The 24847-nt window shown below is 32.1% G+C and overlaps 1 protein-coding gene across 8 annotated transcripts in view; it reads left to right on the top strand.

The window, feature by feature from the left end:
* The first annotated feature begins 6 nt into the window (after positions 1-6).
* The window catches only part of LOC105839824 (homeotic protein female sterile), a 31757-nt gene continuing 6916 nt past the window's right edge, over positions 7-24847 (top strand). For 3 of the 8 annotated variants that reach the window (XM_012686392.3, XM_012686391.3, XM_012686386.3), the window contains exons 1-20: positions 7-1731; positions 3591-3878; positions 4349-4397; positions 4960-5001; positions 11355-11603; positions 11776-11970; positions 12213-12821; positions 13303-13380; positions 13713-13808; positions 13895-13996; positions 14185-14330; positions 14421-14577; positions 14657-15224; positions 15647-15805; positions 16133-16252; positions 16376-16525; positions 22107-22195; positions 23085-23202; positions 23580-23987; positions 24129-24743. In XM_012686392.3, the coding sequence (XP_012541846.2) occupies positions 3868-3878; positions 4349-4397; positions 4960-5001; positions 11355-11603; positions 11776-11970; positions 12213-12821; positions 13303-13380; positions 13713-13808; positions 13895-13996; positions 14185-14330; positions 14421-14577; positions 14657-15224; positions 15647-15805; positions 16133-16252; positions 16376-16525; positions 22107-22195; positions 23085-23202; positions 23580-23987; positions 24129-24743 (3961 nt within the window). In that variant the 5' untranslated portion in view covers positions 7-1731; positions 3591-3867. Of the gene's footprint in view, positions 1732-1989; positions 2013-3590; positions 3879-4348; positions 4398-4959; positions 5002-11354; positions 11604-11775; positions 11971-12212; positions 12822-13302; positions 13381-13712; positions 13809-13894; positions 13997-14184; positions 14331-14420; positions 14578-14656; positions 15225-15646; positions 15806-16132; positions 16253-16375; positions 16526-22106; positions 22196-23084; positions 23203-23579; positions 23988-24128; positions 24744-24847 lie in introns of those variants that run through there. The other 5 variants (XM_028194103.2, XM_012686393.3, XM_012686394.3 and 2 more) reach the window with 5 other exon arrangements.

Raw genomic sequence — 24847 nt, 5'->3', positions numbered from 1 at the left:
ATGGGCAACGTTAACGGAATCCGATACCTGGACGTCCGCGCGTCACGTCGCGTCGCCGGCGGCGACGCCACGTGAAGGACTCGCGGCGTGGCACGTGTCGCGCGCACGCCGGGCCTCCTCGGTAAGGTCGAGTCGAGTCGAGGCGGCCTGGACCGTCGTGTGATGGTTGGTAATTATGGATTTTGCGTCTCGTCGCGCGCTGCTCTCTTTCCCATGATGCGTCGCGCGCGGTAACAGGCAGAATCGTGGAATCGGACCGTTACCCCGGCACCACCACCGCCGCGGCGACTCGGTAACTCGGCGCGCGACGTCGCGTCATCCCCGCCTCGTCCCCTTGGCGAGCCGATCGCCGTCGCCGTCGCACGTGGGACACACCGCGAGTCCCGCCGACGGCGGAAACGGACTTTATCTCGTTTGCTCCGACATCGTTGAGAATACCGCCGCATGCAATTGAGAAATGATGCATTGTGGGTAAAACATGGAACGGCGGAAATTAACCGTTAATTTTTGGATACTGTACACGTATATACTGTTGCGCAAATAAAGTTGGCTATGGCAAATACATTATATCTCTATTGTCTGTAACAATACTTTTCTATTGTCCTGACGTTGAGGCGAGTGTCGATATCGACTATCACCTTGACGAATCACCTACTTTTTTTCTAGAAGCTTTCAGCGAGGCATGCGTGGCGATGCTTACCTTAGGGTCTTGACTTGCGAGAGAGGAGGGTGGGGGTTGGGAAGACCGAAGAGAGAAAGAGAGAGAGAAAAGTTGGGAAAGATCGGAAAGGGCAGACCGTCCCGTGGGATCGCCTCCGTCTACCATTTATCGTTCGGTAGGACCGACGCAGAAGTCCATTTGCACAACTCGGGCTCGGAAGTAGCACTAGCAGTAGAGTGAGCGGGAGCCGTCAGGCGTCGCTGTCGGTAGTTTGTAATTGGCGCGCTTGCGTTCGCGGCGAGACAGTGCGTCGCTACTGTGGCCGGGTGTGCGGGCAGCGCCGCGTCGCGGCGAGGGAGACTGACAACGGGTCGTGTGTGTGTGCGCGCGGAACGACGGAACGGGACCATTTCGGTACGTCGCGGAAGAATGCGTAGCCATTGTTGGTGCTGCGATCGTTAGTTTCTAGATCCGAGATCGCGATGGGCACGGAAAGGGACACGACCGCGCGGAGCTCGAGGATAACGTCGACGGGGCACGACGCGGGCCATTGATACGTGTGCCGAATCGAGCGGATTGAGGGCCGGACTTGGGCGCGTAAGTGTTGTCTGTGAGGGACTACAGAGCCTGTGCGCGATCGGACCGCCGCGCGTCTCTCCGTGTTCCCGTACCTCTCGGTCTCGCTCTCGGTCGGTCGGTCGGTCGGCCTCGTCCCCGTCGTTGCGTACACGCGAGCGAGCGAGTGAGCGAGCCGAGCCGAGCACGAGTGTAGAAGCACGAGCGCGCGAGCGTGAGCGCTCGCACGCAGGAGTGAGAGTGAGTGAGGTGATATATACGGTGGGGCCACTGCTCGAGCGAGTGAACGAACGTGCGAGAACGAGCGAACGAGCGAGCGAGCGAGCGGCGGTGGCGGCGGCCATAACACCGACCAGCCAACCAAACTAAACGAGCGAGGGAGAAAGCGTAGTGTTTGAGCGACGAGTTGTCCCGGGGGCCCGTAGCGGGTACTGTGTTTTTCCGTGATAGAGTTCCCGTGCGGGAAAGCGGAGCTTCCGTCTCTCCGGGATCAGGTAAGCGATCGCACGCGACGCCGGGAGGGCCAGCGAGAGAGAGCCCGTTTAGATCGCGGTGTAAAGCGCGCGTGGCGCGTTACGGCCGTGGCGGTGTGCATGAGCGCGGCGGCGGCGGTGGCGGTGGAGCGGAGCGGCGCGCCGCGGTGCGACGTAGCGGCGGCGGCGGCGGCAGCGGTAGCGGCAGCGGGGCCCTTGGGAGCTTTCTTTCCCGAACGGCCACACCGCCATGTTGAGACCTACGCCGAATACGAGTGTCCGGTGAGGCGGCCCGTCCGGGGGTTAGTTTCCCGTCCCGGCTCTCGAGCTCGCTGCCCGTCAAATTCTCACGGCGTCATCTCTCTTTCTCTCTCTCCCGTGGCGCCAGTCGCCTTGTCCGCGCGGCGGCTCGCTCGTGTTTGTTGTGCGTCGGCTGGGCGCGGATCCGCGCTCTTCTTCTCCCTCGTCCTTCACTTGGTAACTCGGCGGTTGCCACTGTCATCGTCATCGATATCGTTATCGTTATCATTATCATTATCATTATCATCGTCATCGGAGTAACATCGCTGTCGTAGTGTTGTCGTCGTTGTCTTCCTCCTCCTCCTCCTCCTCCTCCTTCTCCTCCTCTTCCTCCTCATTCTCCTCCTCCTCCTCCTCCTCCTCGCCGCCACGCTTGTTTCTCTTTCGCTCGTGGCTCTCGCCTTTCTCCACTCCTACCTCGGGTGACTTTTTCGAGCACCTGTTCGCGCCGAGCGCGAGATCTCTTATCTGTCTGCCCCTGATACCTGGCACGTCGGCGGCGTGCACCGTTGCTCGTTCTGCCCTTTTCTTCGTGGTGGCTACGCGACCACGAGAACCGATCCCCACGATTGGGATCTAATGGTCATCGTAGATCGCGATGTGTGATGTCCCTCGCGCACTGGTCGGTTCGCCGTTTTAATAGCCCTCCTCGCTTTCTATACCGGTGTGTGACACTTATCTGTGCTACTTTAGCCAAACTTTCCATTTTGACTCGCTCCGGCCGCCGAGGGACTCTCGGTGATCGCCGAATCTCGCGTTCAGTTACGGATGCGAGTGAACTTGAGAATCTTTCACGTTTTCAAAGTGAACGACTTTCAGGGTTGATCGAATGTGTGACGACTCCGTCGTGGAGGGTTCCCTCGTGAGAACCGTTGGTCGCTTCTCTGAATGAAAATCATGTGTCGTGTTGAAAGTCTTTTGTGTAATTTTATTAATCGTTTATAGCTACTTGTTCCTTTTGCATAGAATTAAGTTAGGCTGATATAGATTAATGTCTTATAGTTTATACTTATCTATAGAAATATCATTTTTTACAAACATGTATATATGTATATTGTTAAGACAGAAAGATATTTATAAGGCTACGTTGCCTTGAAAAATATTGAGTAAATGTATTGTTGAAATATTAATTATATCAATCTTGAAAGAAATTTTACAGAGAGCCATTTTTTTTCTTTTTTTAATACATTTTTTACAATCTGAAAAAAATGTTTATTGAGATGACAAAATACAATCATATATTCAGAATTTTTTTATTCCATCATTATAATGTTGAACATGCAAATTATTTTAAATTGTTACACATGTCACGTAGTATTAACTGTATTTTTTAAAAAGCTTATATAATTATAATTTATAATAGAAAAAAAGAAATATTTGTAGTTTTTGAATTATCTATTAATATTTAGTAAGAGATAGATTTTACTTTTCCAGCATGTATCATTAGATTCAATTTTTGCATGATATGTTAAATAATATAAATTCTCTGAGAGTACCTCTCACAATGTAAAAAGAATCATTCTAAAGTGAAACAGTTTTAGGGTTGTTACAATATGGGGTCCTATTGTTATGTTATCCAGATGTTGCTAATGTCGCGAGTCTTACCTGGAGGTACGGAGTCTCACTGCAGTGTACAGGGCTGACATTCAAAGTACTACCACTCGGTAGGCTTGTGTAGTGTTATGCCTCCTCGGCACCAATACTCCTGGTCACAGCGCAATCGTCTTGGCAAGCAATTAATGAGCTGCCATGCTCAATTTGCAATATATACTTGCCATCTCAATTGTTGATGAAGCCTCATAGCGTCAAGTGTCAACGTAAGGCAGTTACCTGCTGCGTAGCATTTATGTATCATATATGTCGGAAAGGTAGGTGAAGTTCATTATCGGGAAGTGGATGAGCCATATATTATAAACGATTACTCAGATAAAAAAGTATATACACGTATCGAACCTTGTATTCAGTAAATTGTTTACCTGTGTGTTAAATGCACCCATTGCTACGCGCTAAAGATGCTAGATTACATATGGACTGCAAGTCCGAAAAAGTCTGTCTCGAGAAAAATTTGATTAATCCAAAGTTGGTAATGAAGCGAGTATAAAAACGTAAATAAAGCAAAAAAATTAACTCTTTTTTGTCGAATATTAATGTAGCTTACCAGATAGGGTTGACTGATACTGGCTCTTTTCTTCTCTTTCTTACAAAGTTGTTGTTACTACTTCACCAAATATTTTAGTACAAGCATCCTTGTAATTAACTGACCACAAATTGCTATTTTATTCCATTTTTTTTAAATTTTATAAATGAAACTTATCGTGCTCTGCTCTTTTTGTTGCAGAAACGAAGTCAAGATGCAGCAGGTGGACACCATCTCGCAGAACAATTCTGTAAGTAATTATAAGAGTTTTTACATTTTGTAATATAGTGCGGAGAATGCAGCTGGCTTATTAATTCTAGACAATACTTAAAAGCTGCAATACTTAAATCCTGTAATATATCCATACTATCCATCAATTTCCCAGTTTATTACATATTATATACATTTACATGTTATGTAGCATCAGCTATATAATGTAGTAACAGTGTTATAATATATAATGTTACATATTATATTCCCAGCATATGTGAAATTATACAAATACTGATCACTTCTGTTTAATTTAAAATAACTGACGAGAATATATACAAGATGTATATAAACTACATTAATTTTTAATATTTTAATAATTTACTACATTAATGTTTAATATTTTGTTCCAAGCAACGTCTTGTGAATTATTACTTTGTTATATCTGTGTAATACATTATATATTTTTTTGTTTTTATTTCTGTCTGGATATACAATCTTAACGTTTGCATTTTCCATTCCTTGCATTACATTCGATATAAATCTTCTAACATATTTAAAAAAAAAGCCTGGTTTGACTGAATAGTATGTATGAATTACAGTTAGATGTGGAGGAGCGAGAAAGGCTGTGTAATATACCGAAGGTGAGAAACCTTGCTGACTATGGTTTCAATTAAGATATATTGATGAAATATGAATTGGCAATTATAATAATTCGTGGCGTTTCAAAAAATCTATAACTTTATCTCTATTAATAGTAAATAATGTAGATATAATTCTATAAAAAATATTAACTTTACAATGCAAATAAAAAGTATGAAAATATTTTAAAACATTGTTAAAACGATTATTGCTATTGGTATTATTGTAGAGGCAAGATTCTTTTTGCTTTGCTGACTATATTTTAGTATTCATAAAGTATTGTAACATTTTCCATATCAATATTTACAGCTTTTATACAATGTATACATGTGGTGTCTTAATTATTGTACAAATTATTTCTTGTTTAACGATATAAAAATTTGTTTTTACAATTTTGCATGAGCTATAGGAAAAGTGCCATTATATTTCATTTCTAAATTCTCACTTTTAAATATTTATAGTCTCTTTAGTAATGATTTTCTTATGCGGAATTCCAAATTGCTTGTCTATGGTTATGGAAATTAAATATTTAGCAGCCTGATTCGCTCGTTGCATGGATGGGGTCATTAACTTCCAGTGCATTCTGTTAACAGTTTATATAGATTACAGTTTATATATAGATATAAGAATTTATTTTTGTTAATTAGAAAAATTCTCTTTAACAAAATTTTTTTATCTTGTATTGTAGACATACAATTATTTTATATATTTAGCTATTAGTTTATTCCGCACAAATGTAATACATACTCGAGCAGTGTTCTTAGATGGAGGGACAAGTCTTACGCATGCGCAATAACGCGTATATTAGCAGACGCGCTTAAATGTTTCTCTTTATCCATTGTACATTTCACTGTCTGTATTCATCTTCCTTCCATAAATCATAATGAAATTAAAATAAACTGATCTTTTTTTATTTATTTATTTACTTTATTTACAGTAAGAAATTTTTGTTAAATTTGACACATTTTGTATATCCCAAACGGTCATTAAAATTTTTGTGTTAATTTAATACAAGATGGATATGTTAATATGTTAAAGGATATGTTAACAAAAATATAACACTTTCGTACAATTTGGAAACAAATTATGAAAACACATTTCTTTATACTAAAATGTTAATTTTAACAGTACAAAGACAATGTAATTTTAAAACGTAAATTTTAAGATTTAAGGAATAAAATTTTTGTTTTTTAAAACTATATTTGTATATTATTTGTTTATTTATTGTCCACACATTGTTATTTTAACATTAAAAAATATTGAATATTACTTATTTAATATTATTAACACAAATTTTAATAATAGTGTAATATAATAGTATATTTTAAAATAATGTAATTCAATAATAATATAATAATATTTAAATAATATAATCATATTGTTCAAAATATATCACATTCATGTTTACAAATGTATTAATATTTACACTTTAAATAAATTATATGCATATAAAAATTGTGTTTATAACATTATATTTATATTAATACATTTCTTAACAGTTTACTTAATTTTTTATTGTTGCATTAAAATAAAAAAATAATTTTTAATTATTCTACACATATATATTAAGTATTTAAGATTTAATCAAATTTTTATTGCGATTTTGAGTTTAGTCTTGTAAATAAATAAATAAATTTTGTTTGCTAAGGAACAACTAATCTCTCTGCTTTGGAATAGAATTTTACGTAAATCATCTTTAATATTTAAAGTATTTACGTAAAGAAATACAGATTTTTATTATCTTTAAGATTACTATATTAAAAACAATCTATAATTTTTAATAATTTCAAAATGTAATATATATTTAATTTACACTTGGGTATAATAAAAGTTTAATATAAAAATTTTCATAAAAACCGATTTTAACCTATAATTTTTAAAAATGTAATTATGTATTATTGTTGGAGTTGCTGATAACTAAAAACTTAACAAAAAAATTCTTGTAATATTTGAATATTCAATGTTTAACGTTCAAAAACGAGAAGTTTTCTGACCGTTGCACATTCCTTTCCATATTCATTTTACACATTATTACAAAAGGTTCACTACTGTTCAAATCTTTATGTTTAAGCTGCGATGTCAATCATTGTTGTCAAAGATGATATATGGAAAGATTATTAAGCATGTTTTTCCCAATATTTAAATACTTCAAATGCACATATTCAATATAAAAGTCCTTTGTTGTAGCGCTCTCTCTTTTTCAATGCCCAGTTTTCATTTTTCACAACGAAACTCAGGTAGTTGGAAAAGATAAGCAAACGAACCTTCGTGTTTGACCATTACATACCATTCACTGCTGAAGTATTAAGTGTTGAAGATTTCCAAGAGCATATTTTAAGTTTGCAAGAATTCCATTGTAAAAAAAACTTTATTCTTGGAAAACAATCTATTAGTTACCTGATGTGTTTCAAAAATTGCTAACGATCATCCTTCGTCAATGCATCTTTCACTTGGACTATGACTACAGATCAGGGAACATCGTGCGTTTAGTATCGTTTATTTTATTGCAATAAAAATTTTTTTGACGTTTCTCAGGAATGGAGATATCAGTAGATATGGCAATTAAAATGTCTATTAAAAATCGTTACTATTTTCTTTCGCAGGATCTAAAAATTATGGGAAAAACTAATTTATTACAATTTGGTAATAAACATGTGGATTTATAAAATGAACTTTTCTTTTTAGGAAAATTATTTTATTTTTTTATAAAATTATAGTATTATACTTTTTAATTTATTAAATTAATTAAATTGTATTATGTATATTACTATAACTATACTCTAGGCATGATTCTTATTAAATTAATTATTAACTTGTTATTTAATGATTTGTTTTGTGACTGAATAGATTTATGTTATGTATATATAATTTCTATAAAATTTATATACATAAATTCTAACCAAATTTATTACAATATGACAAACTTGTCTGTACGTGTATTATAAAAAAATTAAATTAACTTATAATGTGTAAAAAGAAACCTTACAATCAGAGTTTAACTTGAAGAAGCTAGTTTTGATTAATTGCTAAATTTTATTAATTTCCGAGAGAGAGGGAGAGAGATAAAGAGAAGATAACGAGAGTGAGAAAGAAATATAAGATAAATCTAGCGTGAATATCTTTCCTCTTAAAAATGAAATTTAAAAGAAATCTTCAAAAATTTTAGTTTTCACTTAAATGCATCTTACCATATACATATGGATATACATGTATGAATAGCTCATACAGATGGAACTTCTAATCTTGTTCTAATTGTATCTTATTTATACGGTTAAAATTCATAATATTATTTATTTATATAATTTATACTTTGCGACTTTCGGTGGTTTTTAGTATACATTTATTTATATAATATTTATATAATACTGTATAATACTAAAGTACATATAAGCATTGACATTACATATAAAATGAGATCTATAAACATAAATATAAAAAAAAATAAATGTATAAACATAAACATATTCATGTTCACAATCTATTATTTACACCACATTAATTTTTTAGACATATTTAATGCGTTTTAATCTTGCCTATTAGGTCTATTAAAAATTCTAAACTTTAAACATTTAACATTTAATAAAGAAAAGCTTTGTAATATAAAATAACATTAGAATGAAATAAAATTAATATGATTAAAAAATTAATAATTAAATATTAAAATTATTTGAAATTAAGTATAATTGATAACATTATTTTCTTCATTTTAAAAAATCCTTATACATAATTTAAAAATTTGTAATATTTTTATATTTATATGATTTTTCAAATAATTTTTTATTTCTAAATAAAAATGGTTGAACAAGAGTTGTATTTTCAAATCATATTATGTTTTTAAAATTTTAAGTAATTTTATCAGAATAAACATACTCAGAATTATATATTTATTTTTTCCATAAGTTTACACGCACGCGCACATTTTCTATATCAACGAGAATTTCATTATCTGTGATAATAAAACGATTTCTATTGCGTTAATATCATAAATAGTATTATCTAGAATGCTAAAAGTTGAACTTTTTCAAGAGTTAAAAGCTTATTAGAACTAATTTTATAAAAATGCTAAGAAATTATTTATTCTTTTTAAAAATTTTTAAGATATTAAATTACACATATACATTATTTACAATAAAAATGTTGAAAAAATACATTAATGTTTTTTTCAAAAGAAAGTACTATTTGTGCGAATCTTTTGGTTGCCAGTAATCACGAGTAAAAATAAAAGAATTTTATATTGTATTATTTTATATAATTGATTTAATTATGAAGAATTACATTGAAAGTATACATATAAACGTCGCATGTATAAGTATATAATGTATACATATAATTAAAAATGCTTACTCACATTCACAATCATAACCATCAGGAAGAAATTATTTAAACATTTTATATACATAATTGCAAACGCAAAATTGATTAATAACGTTTATTTCTTGAAATTTTGTTTAATATCACGATAGCAAATATATAATTTTTAGGTTTATTTGTTTTACTTGCATTTTCTCGAAGTTTTACTGCCTGAAATGAAGAATGTTCAAGAATGAATGAAAATGTATTCGTTAGAGAAAAAGAGAAATCTGAAACTGAGGCTGAAAAACTGAAAAGGAAAAAATGCTAGTAAATTGAATAAACCTGTAGATGGGAAAGCAGGTAAAATTTCGAATTTTCGAATGCTTCAAGTTTTACATAGTCGTTAGAAGCCGCAGTCAGTTAGATGCATTCGGTTTGTGCGTATCGTATTAAGTTGATATAATTACATCTCTCTTTGTTTTAGTTGCAATTAATTAAACGAAATGCGTATATAAGTATTCTTCTACTTACAATGGAATTTCGATTCAAGATTTTGTTATAGATTGGTCATAAATTGAATTGATTGTAAATTGAATAGCATTAATATTTTACGCAAATAAGACATAATTTAAATAAAATAATTTTTATTATTCAAATTGATTATATAGATTTATGTTTAGAAAATTACGAAACATAAATTTTTTTAACTATAATTTTAAACCTCTCCAGGACTAGGAAGCTTAATATTAGACACTGGGAGCGACGTTATCTTTTTCGTAGTTTAACTTACTGATAAGGATAAAAATCTTCTAGTATTAAAACTAAAAAATCTTCCAAAAAGAGTCGGTCCTGTAAAGGTTAATATAATATTTGTATACTATTATAAAATTAGTATTCGAATTGGATTACTGATTAACAAGTGGCTAGTAATCAGCTTAGTTTTAATCTAATTCATTTTTAACCAATAGCTGATTAATACTTACGTTCGAAAATTCGAAAGTCAATGTTAGTCGTAAATAAAAAGATTTTAGTATATTCAGTTTTTAGAAAGACGTAGAAAAACGTAGAAAATAAATGATCAAGTAGATTAATTTTGATACTTGCTCTGTGATATTACCGTGAGAACTGTAAATTGCAGTTGGGCAAATTGCAAAAGAGACTTCTATAAAACAGTATGGTAATTTTTAATCATTATACAAGTGTAGAAATAACGTTTATTTTTGCGTTTGCATACATTTTATATAAACATATGAAAATTTGTTGTAAGTCTAAAAGTAGAAAAAAATTTACCTGACTTAACAACCGTTTCTTATACACATATATATAGACTTGGTTTCTTAAGGTTGTAAGAAAACTGACTAAGCTTAGAATTTCGAAAACACATGGTTTCGAGTATATTGCCTGCTATTGATCATATTTATCTGTAGTTTTTCTTCATCCCCATGCTGAATCATAAATCCTTACAATAGAAATTGAAATTCAAAAAAGGAACCAGAAACCAAAAATCTACCTGATCTTGAGAAAGAAGATATACTGTACAATTTGTCGCAGCACTGCTTTTTAAATTGAACCACATGTGTGAATACAATTAATTTTTATATAATTTTTAATAAATTGGTTATTTTTTATTTATTTTATTTATTATTAATTTTTATTTTATGTTTAATGTTATTTAACTTAGTTTATTTTTACATTATTTCTTTATTACACGTGTAAAATTTAATGTTTTGTGTATTATTAAAATAGAGTTTAGAAAATATTGAAAAATAAATACAAACGGAACATGTTTAAACATTAGTCTGCTGACATTAGTTTAATAATATATCTGAGAACACTGCATATAGATATGTTGCAATTAATTTAAAATGCATGATACTGACATAAAATTAATGATGTGCGAATATGTCAGTATTAGTATAAGTAGAATTATTGTATTATTTGCAAAAATGTGATATGCTTAGGTTTCTTACATAACATATAAAAATACAATGTAGAAGCATAAGTAATTGAATAATTTATTTATACATATTTATAATCAACAAATTAAAAATTAACAATATAGACGAGCATACCTGGTAAAGCTTCAACTACGCCAGCGAGTCCTGCAAAGGAACCGCCTCCACGTGATGAACCACCTCTGGAACCGGTGAATGGCATAGTTCAACCACCGGTTGTTCCACCGCCGAATCGTCCAGGACGTATCACAAACCAGTTGCAATTTTTGCAAAAAGGCGTTTTGAAGCCAGTATGGAAGCATCAATTTGCTTGGCCCTTCCAACAACCTGTCGATGCGAAAAAACTGAATTTACCAGTATGTTAAAATTGTATCTCGAATATTATTATATGACTTATAATACAAATTGTATTATAAATTATTGTACCCAACACACAATATTATTACATATATAAATTTGTAAAATGCGTTATTGAAGCTTTCTAACAATGTTATTATAATATAAACCTGCAAAATTTTTATTTAAAAGGATTATCACAAAATCATAAAAAAACCAATGGACTTGGGCACAATCAAAAAGCGGCTGGAGAATTCATATTACTGGAGTGGGAAAGAATGCATTCAAGATTTCAACACTATGTTTACCAATTGTTACGTCTACAACAAGCCAGGAGAAGATGTTGTAGTCATGGCACAGGCTCTCGAAAAATTGTTTCTTACAAAGGTATATTCTTTATCAGGACAATACATTTTTATATCCTTTGTAAATGTAAAAATATTAATAAAAAAATTAAAGGAAAGCATATATATATGTGTGTGTGTGTGTGTGTGTGTGTGTGTGTGTGTGTGTGTGTGTGTGTGTGTGTGTGTGTGTGTGTGTGTGTGTGTGTGTGTGTGTGTGTGTGTGTGTACAGATATATTGTTATTAGATAAAACTAGATAAAACGGTAGTGTAATAATTTTTAGGTTGCCCAAATGCCGAAGGAAGAGGTAGAATTAGATCCACCTGTTCCAAAAGGGCCCAAAGGCAAGAAAGCCGGAAGAATTGGTGGACCAGGAGTAGGTGGAATAGCGGGAGGTACAGGAGCAGGTAGAGGACGACCATCTTCTGGTGCAGCTGCTGTCACTTCCAGTGTACCGAATAGTTTAACACCTTCTGCTACATCGGCTGGAACGACAGGCGTAATACCCATGCCACCTCTCGGTACTCAAGCACCAGCTTCCGTACCTGGAAGCACAAATACAACTACCATTGCTCCACCGTCAAGTATGGGTGTCACACCGATGGCTACTCACAATTCTTTGCCTCAGCAAGTTGTCCCTCCAACGACGGGTTATCATGCGCAGCCAGCGATGGATCCTCAAACAGCTTCTGCTGTACCTCCACCTCCACAAGTCCCTACAACACCTACTGTAATGCCTCCGTCACAACCTGCCAAACTCAAAAAAGGAGTTAAAAGAAAAGCTGATACTACAACTCCTACCGCAAACGCGTTTGATCCATTGTATGCACCTATGGATTCTAAGAATGCCAAAATACCTACGAGAAGAGAATCTGGCAGGCAAATTAAAAAGGTGAGTATATCTTTTCTTTTTCTGCATCATTTTATTGCCATATTTTGTGTTTGAATTAAAAACATCAAAAAGATACATGTTTGATATATTTATGAAATACATATTTATGCAGATGGAAAGCAAAATATTATTTATAATAATTACAATAAATATTACATCAAATTATACTTGTTTGTTTAATTTTAATTATGTATACATTTCGTCAAGAATTGAATATTTTCACATTTTTATAAAAAAATAAGATTGCTATATATAAAAATATAATATATTAAAATAAATAAAACTTTATTATTAACACATTTTCTTAAATTTGAGAAGTATAGATATATATAATCATTTTACATGATCATGATAAATGTCCTTGTTCCTTGCATCTAAAATCATATCATTTCATTAATTATGTTAATCATACCGATTGGCAATTAATAAAATAATATGATTAAACAACTGTTTTAAACAATTCATGTCGTGGCTGTTTCAGCCAACAAGACAAGCGGAAGACGGCTTAGTGCCATACCATCAGGCCAATATGCCTCTTATGGGGGCAATGGCCCAGCAGGTACATTTATTACTATTCCTTCATACTCCTTCCTTTCATTTGTGTTGTCTCATCATCTATCAAACGACAATTATCAGATTGAAATGACATAATTTTTTATATATTTTATGATATTGTTTTATGTCATATATTTTATATTTTTCATCTATGATATAAATTATAAGATTTACTATATCATATTTTTATCTCTTAAATATTTTACGTATTTAAAAAGTAAGCTATATAAAAAGTTGATATAATTATCTATCTTTTACAGAAAACTTTACTTTTAAATAAGATAAATTATAACTTGATGTGCCAAATTTGTTTTTCACGTTTTTCTTACTTTTTAGCCTCCTCATGCTGGTGTCAAAGGAAAAGAAAAATTGTCTGAAGCACTAAAATCTTGCAATGATATTTTGAAAGAACTTTTCGCTAAAAAACATTCGGTAATTTATGTTTTTTTATATGTAACGAATTAATATAACAAATTGTATGTATCATATAATTTAATCTTTTTTTAAATTATATACAGCCCTATGCTTGGCCTTTTTACAAACCTGTTGATGCAGAACTTCTAGGCCTTCATGACTATCATGAGATTATCAAAAAACCTATGGATCTTGGTACAGTGAAGGTATGTATCTTTGATTACATAAATCCCATATAAATACACAATCACATACTATACAAAATATTAAGTTAAACTTATAAAATTTTTTTAACTATACGAATTATAAATTATTATCACATTACATTATTATGTATTTACTATAATAATTAAATTATAAATATTTTGATATAAAATTTTCAACTGTTTTACAGACGAAAATGGATAATCGTCAATATAAAACTGCACACGAATTCGCAAGTGATGTGCGACTTATATTTACTAATTGTTACAAGTATAACCCTCCCGATCATGATGTTGTTTCAATGGCTAGAAAACTTCAAGATATATTTGAGATGAGGTTAGTAATTGAAATTTTCCAAAATCTAGACTTTGAATACGTAATAGAATTACATAATCTAATTAAACGTAATTAAACACGTGGATTTAGATATGCTAAAGTCCCCGATGAACCAATGGGTAGTAGTATGGTGGCTATGAAAGGAAGTAGCAGTGGTAGCGGAAGTAGTTCTGGAGGAGATAGTTCTTCCGAGAGTGATGATTCAGTTGAAGAACGTACTCAGAAATTACTTGAATTACAGCAAGAGGTATATATATATATTTTTTTTTTTTTTTTTTAAATAAAATTATACATAAACACAAAAGTATAATTATGTTATTTTATAGCTAAAAGCTATGCAAGAGCAAATGAGGAAATTAGTAGAGGAGACCGGTAAGAAGAAAAATAAAAAGAAGAAGCCAGATAAACCAAAATCAAAGCCAATGAGCAATAAGAATAGTAGCCTTGTTGCCAGTCATACTGGTGCCATGAAAGAACTTATGAAACCGAGTGGTGGTATTCCCAATGTGTCCGATAGTGTTGGTGCTAGCATAGCCAGTGTTGCGATGGGAGCAGGAGATTTGAAAATGCCTGGTGGCATGGCTAGTGATCTTCATCATCAACCTACAGCAGTAGGACCTAATAAGACCCATGCTGCAGGAAGTTTAGGACATCATTTGCCAACAGCAGTGAATGCTAAGCCAAAAGGTAAACGGGGACCTGGAAAAGCTGCCGCAACTGCTAATACTGCAACCAAAAGGCCGAAGGCTAATAGTAGATCTACTGGGAACAAGAAGAAAAATACTGGCAATCAACCACCTCCAATCACGTTTGATTCGGAAGATGAAGATAATGCTAAGCCAATGTCTTATGATGAGAAAAGGCAGCTTAGTTTGGATATTAATAAACTACCAGGTAATATATTTAGATTTAAAGTCTGATTATATTAACAATAAAAGTCAAATAATGAGAAGATAAAAGTATTGTATATAGCATTGGTTTATAGCAAACATTTTGTTCGTGTGTGCGTGCGTACATGGCGAGAAAAACTGCAATATGAAAATCTATACAAAAATGTTTAAAATAAAAATTATCTAATAATCCAATTGCAATATTATAATACAATAGATAGTATAATCGTTATTATTTTAACGTTTACAAAACGATTGTTATAATAATGTGTTCGATATTCAACTTTTTTTGCTCAACTTTTTATTATATAATTCTGGCTGTAAAATATTTAAAATTTTTCTATAATTATAAAGGCAAAAGATAAAAGCAAAAATACAAATTATAAATACCAAGTTTTTTTTATTAATTTTTTGATTTTATTTTAGGTGATAAATTAGGTCGTGTTGTACACATAATACAATCTCGGGAGCCTTCATTGAGGGATTCAAATCCAGATGAAATCGAAATTGACTTTGAGACACTGAAACCATCGACGCTTAGAGAATTGGAAAGCTATGTTGCATCATGCCTCAGAAAGAAGCCACGTAAGCTTCATTATGAACTCAACCTTTTTTTGAGTTTATAAATTAATTTAGTTACTACTTTTGCAATGGTACTATATACATTATACATAGTACATTTTAATTATAATGTTATATAATTATTAAAGTTTAAATATTTTACTACTATTTATTACTAACGAGATACAAATAAAGATAACATTTTTAAAGTTATATTTTATATTTAATTAAATGTATTTTTTAATTTTTTAAACATAATAGTTTAGTGCTAAATTGGTTTAATGTAACAATATCGTTATAATAGTCTTTATAATTTTTTTATATTTATGTTATTTTACAATGTGTTAACAGACAAGAAACTTAGTGGTAAGTCCAAGGATGAACAAATGGCAGAAAAGAAACAAGAATTGGAAAAGAGGTTACAAGATGTAACAGGACAGTTAGGCAATGTCAAGAAAACTGCCAAAAAAGGTTAGCATCTGAATAATTTTTTTAGAACTTTTTCTATATTATTTTTTGTATTAAGAAATATATTCGAAAACTTGGATGAAATTATGGTATAATAATAAAATTGTTTGTATGTACTTTTTACAGAAGACAGTAGTAAGTCTGTTGATGTAGTTGGAACTGGTGGTGCCAGTGGACCTTCACGATTGTCGGCGTCGAGCAGTAGTAGCAGCGATAGTGACTCCAGCAGTAGTTCGCTTTCTTCATCAAGCACCGATTCAAGCGACAGTGAAGCAGGTTAGATATAAATGCAAACTGTTACTATTAGACCCTTACTTGGGAACAAAGAACTACTTGTAACTAAATAGTTGCCACAAAATATGAACGATTTCTTCGATGAAATTCAAAATTATAGTTATGTTCAATTACCTGTTTATATATATATATATATATATATATATATATATATATATATGTTTGTATGTATGTATGTATGTATGTATATTATATTTTAATTTAATATACATGTATATGTACGAACAGGTATATACTTTTGAGAAAATACATATTCCATACTTCCGAGTTTTTTGCAAAACAAATTTGTTACTTCCTAACGGATGCACTATGGAGCACAGATTTTCATACTCACGTTTACGCCCAAATTTTAAAAGACAATACATTTTTACAAACACATAATATACAAGTATGATTTAAATTGTTAACGCGCTCTTTCTCATCGTCAAGTATAACAGGGTTCTCTTTAAAATAGAGGTATTTCTACATTTTTTATAATACTTTCCGTGTTTTTTATTTTTTTGAGTGTATAATATAAAATCGATTTAGAACAATAAGAAATTCTCTATTAACAAAAATAGTAACAAAGTCGTAGACGTGAAGTTCATAATTGTGAACAAAAGCTCACCATTTCATGTGGCATTTAATTTCTGTATGTTTGTATAAAACGATGGAATATTTTTTTTCAATTCATGTAAATTTTTACTTATACAATATCAGTGAAAATATAATTATTACATTTAATTATTGTGATTAAATTTTGATCAACATTAAAATTATATAATGAAATTTTTAAGTATAATTATTTTATTATATATATATATATGTGTGTGTGTGTATACATATATAAATTAATTATTAATTTATGTTAAATTAATAAATTTCAAAATATATAATAACTAATTCAATATTTTAAATTACATTGAAAAGTTTTTCTATTAATTTTCTATTATAATATTGAACATTTTTTTACATAAGATGCACATTTCTTTATACATAATTAATAACAATGTAAGTGCTTTCTAAAATCTACTTCACATATTTTTATTTTGTGCTATAGTTTGATAATCTTTATTTGAGAAATGCAGTGTCTCATGATTTGGTGATAGATTTAAGAACTTAAAAAAAAATTTATGAATTCTGTGCCTAACCAATTTTCTATTGGCAAATAAAACAATTGGAAAACGTATGATGAATGTTTGCTATACAAGAAGGAAGTTACAAACTAGATGTAAACAATTTTTTTTAATGGGGATTTAATGCAAATATCTTCTTAAGCTGCTGAATCGTGCTTATCAATTACTGTATTTATTAGGACAGCGTTATTCATGTAGCTTAAGTGCTGCGTGATATTAATGCAAGTAAGAATGTGGCGTCAAGTTTCATTTTGTGAAGTGGAGATGTGAGTTGGAGAAACAAGATTTCTCATATAATTTTGTACATTTTTCTCCTATGTAAGTATTGCAAATGCGCGATCTTACACAAGAATTGAAACTTGACCCACGATTAAAGAATTTTTATTTAATTTACGAGACTTATGCAATGATAAGAACAAAGGTGAGCTAGTGGAGTGCAGACTGTGTTTAGAGGATACCATGCCAGCTTGTTTCACGAATTATATTATTGATTCTGAACAATATGATTTTTTCTCTTGTCCTATCGATGTTGACAGTACATTCTGTTGCTCGAAAGTCAAATATAGTTTGCTACTCAAGGTTATTGAATTTTTTACTGCAGTTCCGCCTTTGGGTTCGTAAGAAAGTCATTCTTACTAAGGTTAGTAAAATGTCTGGAAAGATCTCATCCTGCAAATCAGCGACATTACACTCAAATCAAAGTGTATTGTTGCCGTGACTGTAGATCGAACATTAGTACCTTGTAATAAGTTACATAACTATTTACTGTAGCTTTCCCCGATAATTATATCGCCCCATGTAACCTAAAAGACAAATACGTTAATTCTTGCAAACTCGTTATTTATTTGCATTAAAGGATAAACAGAACATGACTTGTAACACTGTGTTTTCGAATCATTAAGTTTATTTTGTCGCATTGATTCATTCATGTCGTATCATTTCTCAGAATCTAGAACAGTGATATTAACATGCGTTACAAAGTAAAAAGTAGGTATATAGTATAGCAATCTATATTGACGTGAAAAATGCGTTTATGCTCCTAAATGGTCATACATTCCCATACATTTTTAACTATGCGAACTTTAATAACATCGGTCGAAGTAAAGAATATAAAGAGACAAATTAGGCAGTGTTCATAGTGATACACACAGAAGATGATATTGCAGACAATGTGTATTGGTGGCTAGATTTGCAAATCAGTACATTTTAAGATTAGCATAGTTACGCGTTGCATTTTACTACACTCTTGTCTCCGCAAAAGAATTCTAACAAAGATTCTTCTCAATATGAAGAAACTCAATCCTAGATACCTCAGATTACTAATTCCATTTCAAGCTTAGCTTATCACAGCCAAATATGTGCTTCCTTTAAGAAGTCAATTATGAAAATGTTTCGTCTTTTGCAAGTTGAATCTGATAACAATGTTACAGACAAGCGAAAACTGATCAACAAATCTTCCTTATTATCTTACTCTGAATACATAGATTCAAATAAAGTAATTATTGTGAGTCTTCGACATAGAGATGGCGAAGTATATTTACATCTGAATTTTAATTGACAGATCTTGTTTTTTCGTAAGATTAATGACTTTGAGCATGTATATGTACAAAATTTAAGTTCATATGTAAAGGAATAGAAGATAAGACGAGAAACGACAGAAACAGAAAAGGATCAAAAGATTGATCACGCACGAAGAAAGCAAATGGAAAGGGAAAAAAATAGGAAGGGAAACAAGTTAAGGAGATGGTCTAATATATATAAACATATGTATATATATATATATGTATATATATATATATACATATATATGTACACAAGGCGTCCTAGCCTCCAAACACATTGTTTGCACTCCGCTAAGCTTTGCTAATCGCCGTTTCATCCCACTAGTTCTTCATCGGTAAATCATTCATTGTCAGTTTTCTCATCGCTCAAATAATTAAAAGGAAAGTTGGAAATATTGTCTTCTTGCTAACTGAAATTGATATCATTATTCCAATGACGATTACGAATTGGTGTGGTTTTACATGCCTTAATATATGAAGTAGTAATTATACCTGTTAAACACAACTTCGTTTTCTCGTCGCAATAGAGAGTTTCACATGTGTTGTAAATACTACGAATTTCCGAGTAACGAATATATAATCATAATTTTCGAAATAACATTACTTTTAACTCGCGTATCCTATCAAAACGTTTTTAGAAAATCTTTTATACGAATGTAAACAAGATTAATTTTAATGATATTTTGTTTTTATATTTCTATGTGTAAATGTCTGCTCTATGTTTTTTTTTTTTTGTTGAGATATGGTGTAAATTTAGTTTTTACATGTAGCAAAATATATACATAAGAATTTATTATGAACATAACCGATAATGACGCTCTAGGATTGCTCCAAGAAGCAATCCTTGTAATTGAACATGTCATGAGTATTAAGGATAATCGAATTTGCACTCGAGTACAATTAAATAGTATCATGAATCATACACTCAGAGCAACGTACTTACTGCCCTGACAAAATAAGAGGAGATAAGAGTTCGGGCAAGTAATTATTACAACAACTTGATACAAACAAGCCATAATTGGTCGGAAAAGTGTTCGTCGATATTTAAGAAAATTATTGATACGGAACTATAAGCATTTACAAGTAGGTACGAGAAATGTCGGGCAGGTTAATATTATCATTTTATGTTTCTCAAAATACTGAAAGTGACTAGAGAAATCCGAAGAATTAGATAGACTATGGGAAAACAAATTTTGATGGCGTGTGCTGGATTAGATAGAGATACTACACATCTATTAAGATACAATCAGCATTAGCTTGTAACGCGAGGTATAGGGCATTTTATAAATGATATTCATATTGCCTTCCAAAATTTTTGTAGCAATTACTCTATATGCAAGCACGCATCTAAATTCTTTTCGCGTCTTTTCATCCAGACCGGAACGTCATTCTTCCTGCTATGAATTATTCCCGTTCGCATTATGTAAGGGCAGATTTAAGGTTTCTAAATATTTAATTGTTACATTCAAAAAATAACACTTTATTTAATTTTGCTAATTATCTTCCTTTGCAAAATCGTATAAATATATGCGTTCCGTCTGTTTTTTCGTATCGCGAGTTTAATAGTAACGATAAACACGATCATGTGTTTTGTACATAGTGAAAACTAATATATCATAAAATATTAATAAATAGTTGTAAGTTACATTTATGGAGAATAAAAACAACATACACAACGCGCGAAACTTTTCTAAGTGCATACACAAAGTTAAAACGAGTGAAATACACATTAATTTTTCAAGAGTCGCGGTTGGCTCATGTGTGGTGGTCCAGTTAACTATATTATATAAATTAAGATACGCTGGTACTCCTCCTCGTTGTTTCGTTGCTTTCATTTGTCGTCGAATGGACTTAGTAAGAGGTTGTCGATCACATTCCATCGATAAAATTTCAATGCTGTGATTTCACGATTAGTTGCGATCACAAATTGTTTGAGAGCACACTAGACAAAGATAATACTGTCTTCTAGTAATTTTCCATATATTTGCCATCATTTATTGATTTATATAGTACACACTATAAACATCGAGCAGGAGTGTCTTGCCACCGATCTCAGTGTTGCGCTAACTACGACTTTAACAGTTTGTAAGAGTTTATCGCTCTTGTATCATTCATCTTTAAGTTGAGCCTGTATTGTACCATTTATGTGACTTTATTTACACATTACTTCTATTATTATGTAATATTACATTAATTATATTATTATATTATATGAAAAAAGAAGTAAAAGAAAGACGGCAGTTTGATGATTTTTGTAGTCAATGTTTTATAATCGTCATTTCCGCCACCGTAATGATTATTATTACTGTTATATTGTAATAAATCATGAGTATCAATACACTAAAAGACGCGTGCTCTCGCATACATATATGCAAGAACATATATGTATGTGTGACAATTTCGCGACACGTATGCATGTATGTGTGGCCGCGCGTGCGATATGTATGTATGTGTATACATATATATACATATGCACGTGCAATATTCATAAATGAATTGAATACAACTAACTTTATGTAGAATGGGAAGAAAAAATTGTTCTGCGTATTATAAAATTTTTTAATATAAAAGAATCATTAAGATGAAAGTCCACAAAAAAAGGAGCATACAATTGAGATATTTAAATTAACATTGTTGTACACAGTGATACAATTATAATATAAGCATATGAATAAAATCTATTAGAAAATATATGCACAAAGTTGTTTGATTTTTGTTTCTGACATTTTCGCATTTTACAACGTGGCGTTTTGCGACAATCGATAAGCTGGTATCCTCTGCACATTGCATTTCGCTAGTTCTTCATGGTTCCTGTGACTTCTGATGACAAAACACTGAGTGATTGCATGTAACTCACTACTAGATGCACATTACATTGAATTTCAGGAAACTCCTCGAATCGTCCACATAGAAAAAAAGCAAAGAAGAATTCATCAGGTACAGGACCTTCTGCAACGACTGCTACCGTAACACCGGTAAGATAACTGATTGAAATAAGTTTTAACAGGAATTAGGAGAACAAGATGACTCAATTATAGGTCTCAATTATAGCTCGAATCCTAATTCCGGATCAAATTCTCAAAACTAAATATTTTACAGATGTGTATTAATAAAATTGTGCAAAAATGTTTTACATTTTTTTAATTTTTTGTAATTATTATAATGTAAAATCATTTTCACAAAATCACTGCTGATATTTAGGAGAAAAAAAGCGGAAAGTTATCACGTTACTCTCTAATCTTTATAATAAGTTCGCTAAATAACTTTTTAATAATTTTTGGAAATTATGATATTCTTAGTAGATTGTGTTTAATATACTAAATATATAATGTACATTAAAAAATGTACATTAACATACATTTAATTACGCTGACCCATAATTGGGACTTACATATGAACATTTTTAATAAATATTTTTTCAAAAATTGATTGCAGTTTATTGAATATATTTATTATAATAATTTCTCTTCAAAATTATATTTATTATTTACATCAACATTATTAACTTTTTAAAATGCTTGTTAAATTTATATGAATTGAATGAAAATTGAATGATCTATTGGAATTGTTACCTTATATATTTATTTTTTTGTATGGCTTTGGGATAAGTTATAAGCTTTTTTTGGATGAAGTACATTTTTTAATGTATTGCTTGATATCTTTGTACTTTTGATTGTGAATTCAGAAATAATACATAAAAATAGTGCAAATTATATATTACATAAATAATAATAATAAGTATATATTACATATAATAAATATATAATATGATGGTGATGACAATGCATATTTTACTGTGATATGTATTAGAAAATTTTTACACGTGCATATTGATATGGAAGATAATATATTCTTTATATATAGGCACCTACTTTAAATCATAGTGGAGCTCTTTTAATGAATAATCAACCACCGGCGAACTCTACGGGACCAATAACAAAACCGTCTGTTACTCAATCAAGCAATATTCCTTCAGAATCAGGTATTAACAAGATAACTATAATATCGATTCAAACTTTTTGCGCCGAAGATACTTTCGTTGAATACAATAATCTGGAAATTAATTTTCTAAGAGTTTTTTCTCTACACTTACAGACTTATTTGTTATATTTTTACTTTATATAAACAATAATTTTTAATTTTTTTATTATGATTTTTTAAATAGTTTTAGCATTATATGACGTTGTAATTATTAATTTATAAATTTTATAGTTTTTTATTGAATCATAGACACATCTCTTAAGCAGAATTTTTAAAAGCATATAAATTATTATAGAAAGATTAAAAAAAAATGTAAATATATGTTAATTATATATCAAGTTAGTAAACTGTAAGATGTAAGTGCGAAAATTCTTTTAGGAGGCAATAATAATCAACAGCCTGTCGCAGTGACTGCTGTTACAACAGGGCAAAGTATACCTGTCGCGAGTCATGCGTCTATGCCAGCCCAACCGTCACGACCTACAGCTCTGGCTACGGCCGCTCCTGTAAAAAAACCAACACCAACACCACCACCACCACCACCACCACTACCACCACCGACTTCATCTAATCCACCAACTCCATCGGTTTCTGTACCAACTCCACCGCCCAGCGTCACACCTACAAATACAAATTCTATGACAGCCTCGCCAGCTGTATCTCAACAACCACCGCAGCAGCCACCAACGTCCATTAGTTCCTTTCCAAATGCAAATACATCTGTTCCCACAGACGGAACAAATTTAAACCAACAGTCTGATCTTTTACAGCCATATAATGCTTTAGGTATCTATAATTAGATACTATTATTGATATTGTTTATAAATAGCCATGTGTGTAAAATAATTGTTTTTTTTTATTTATTTTTTTTTTTTATATGAAAAGCAAATACACAAAATAATCATTTTATATACGTATTTTATGTAGTTTCGGTGCCTACCACACAGTCCTCTTTGGATCAAACACTTGCACTCAAGAAGGAAGCTTCATTTATGCAAACACAGCCCACCTTGGACCAAACACTCGCTCTCAAGAAGGAATCTTCATTTATCCAAACGCCTCATACGACGAATAATACTAATAACAACACCAATCTCAATTTATTACCGGATGTGAAATCTGTGAGCATGATGCCGACGAGTATAGCTTCTAATCTGAATTTGGGCAATATTAATGTGACAAGCTTGAATATGAATTTGTCGCAAGGATTGGCGGCACATATATCCATGCACAATCAATTAGAAAATATGATTAATACTACTGCGTCATTAACTAATATACAAAATTCACATAACGTTACAATGTCGCAGCAGCATTCCAACGGGTTTCCAAATACAAAACGCGGAAATTCACCGCCCAATATGCTGAATAATAACGGCATTCCAGGATTGAATATAGGAATGAATATGGGAGGCATCAGTTCGATATTTGATCCCCTTCCTATAGCATCTATGCCAATGCAGATATCTCAGATTCCTCTAAAGAAAGAGGAAAAACCTCTGCCAATTTCTCAACCTCAACTGACGCAAAAGCCTATGGATGGTTCGTGTAATATTTTATATATTTGTAGCATGCTTTTTTCTAAATTTGCACTTAAGTTGCACAAGTACTTATTTATTTCTTGGTTAAAAATATACTAAATTAAT

Source organism: Monomorium pharaonis, chromosome 2 (genome assembly GCF_013373865.1).
Source record: "Monomorium pharaonis isolate MP-MQ-018 chromosome 2, ASM1337386v2, whole genome shotgun sequence".
NCBI classification, from domain to species: domain Eukaryota; kingdom Metazoa; phylum Arthropoda; class Insecta; order Hymenoptera; family Formicidae; genus Monomorium; species Monomorium pharaonis.
Note: the sequence above shows the minus strand (reverse complement) of the source record. Positions and strands in the feature narration are given on the sequence as shown.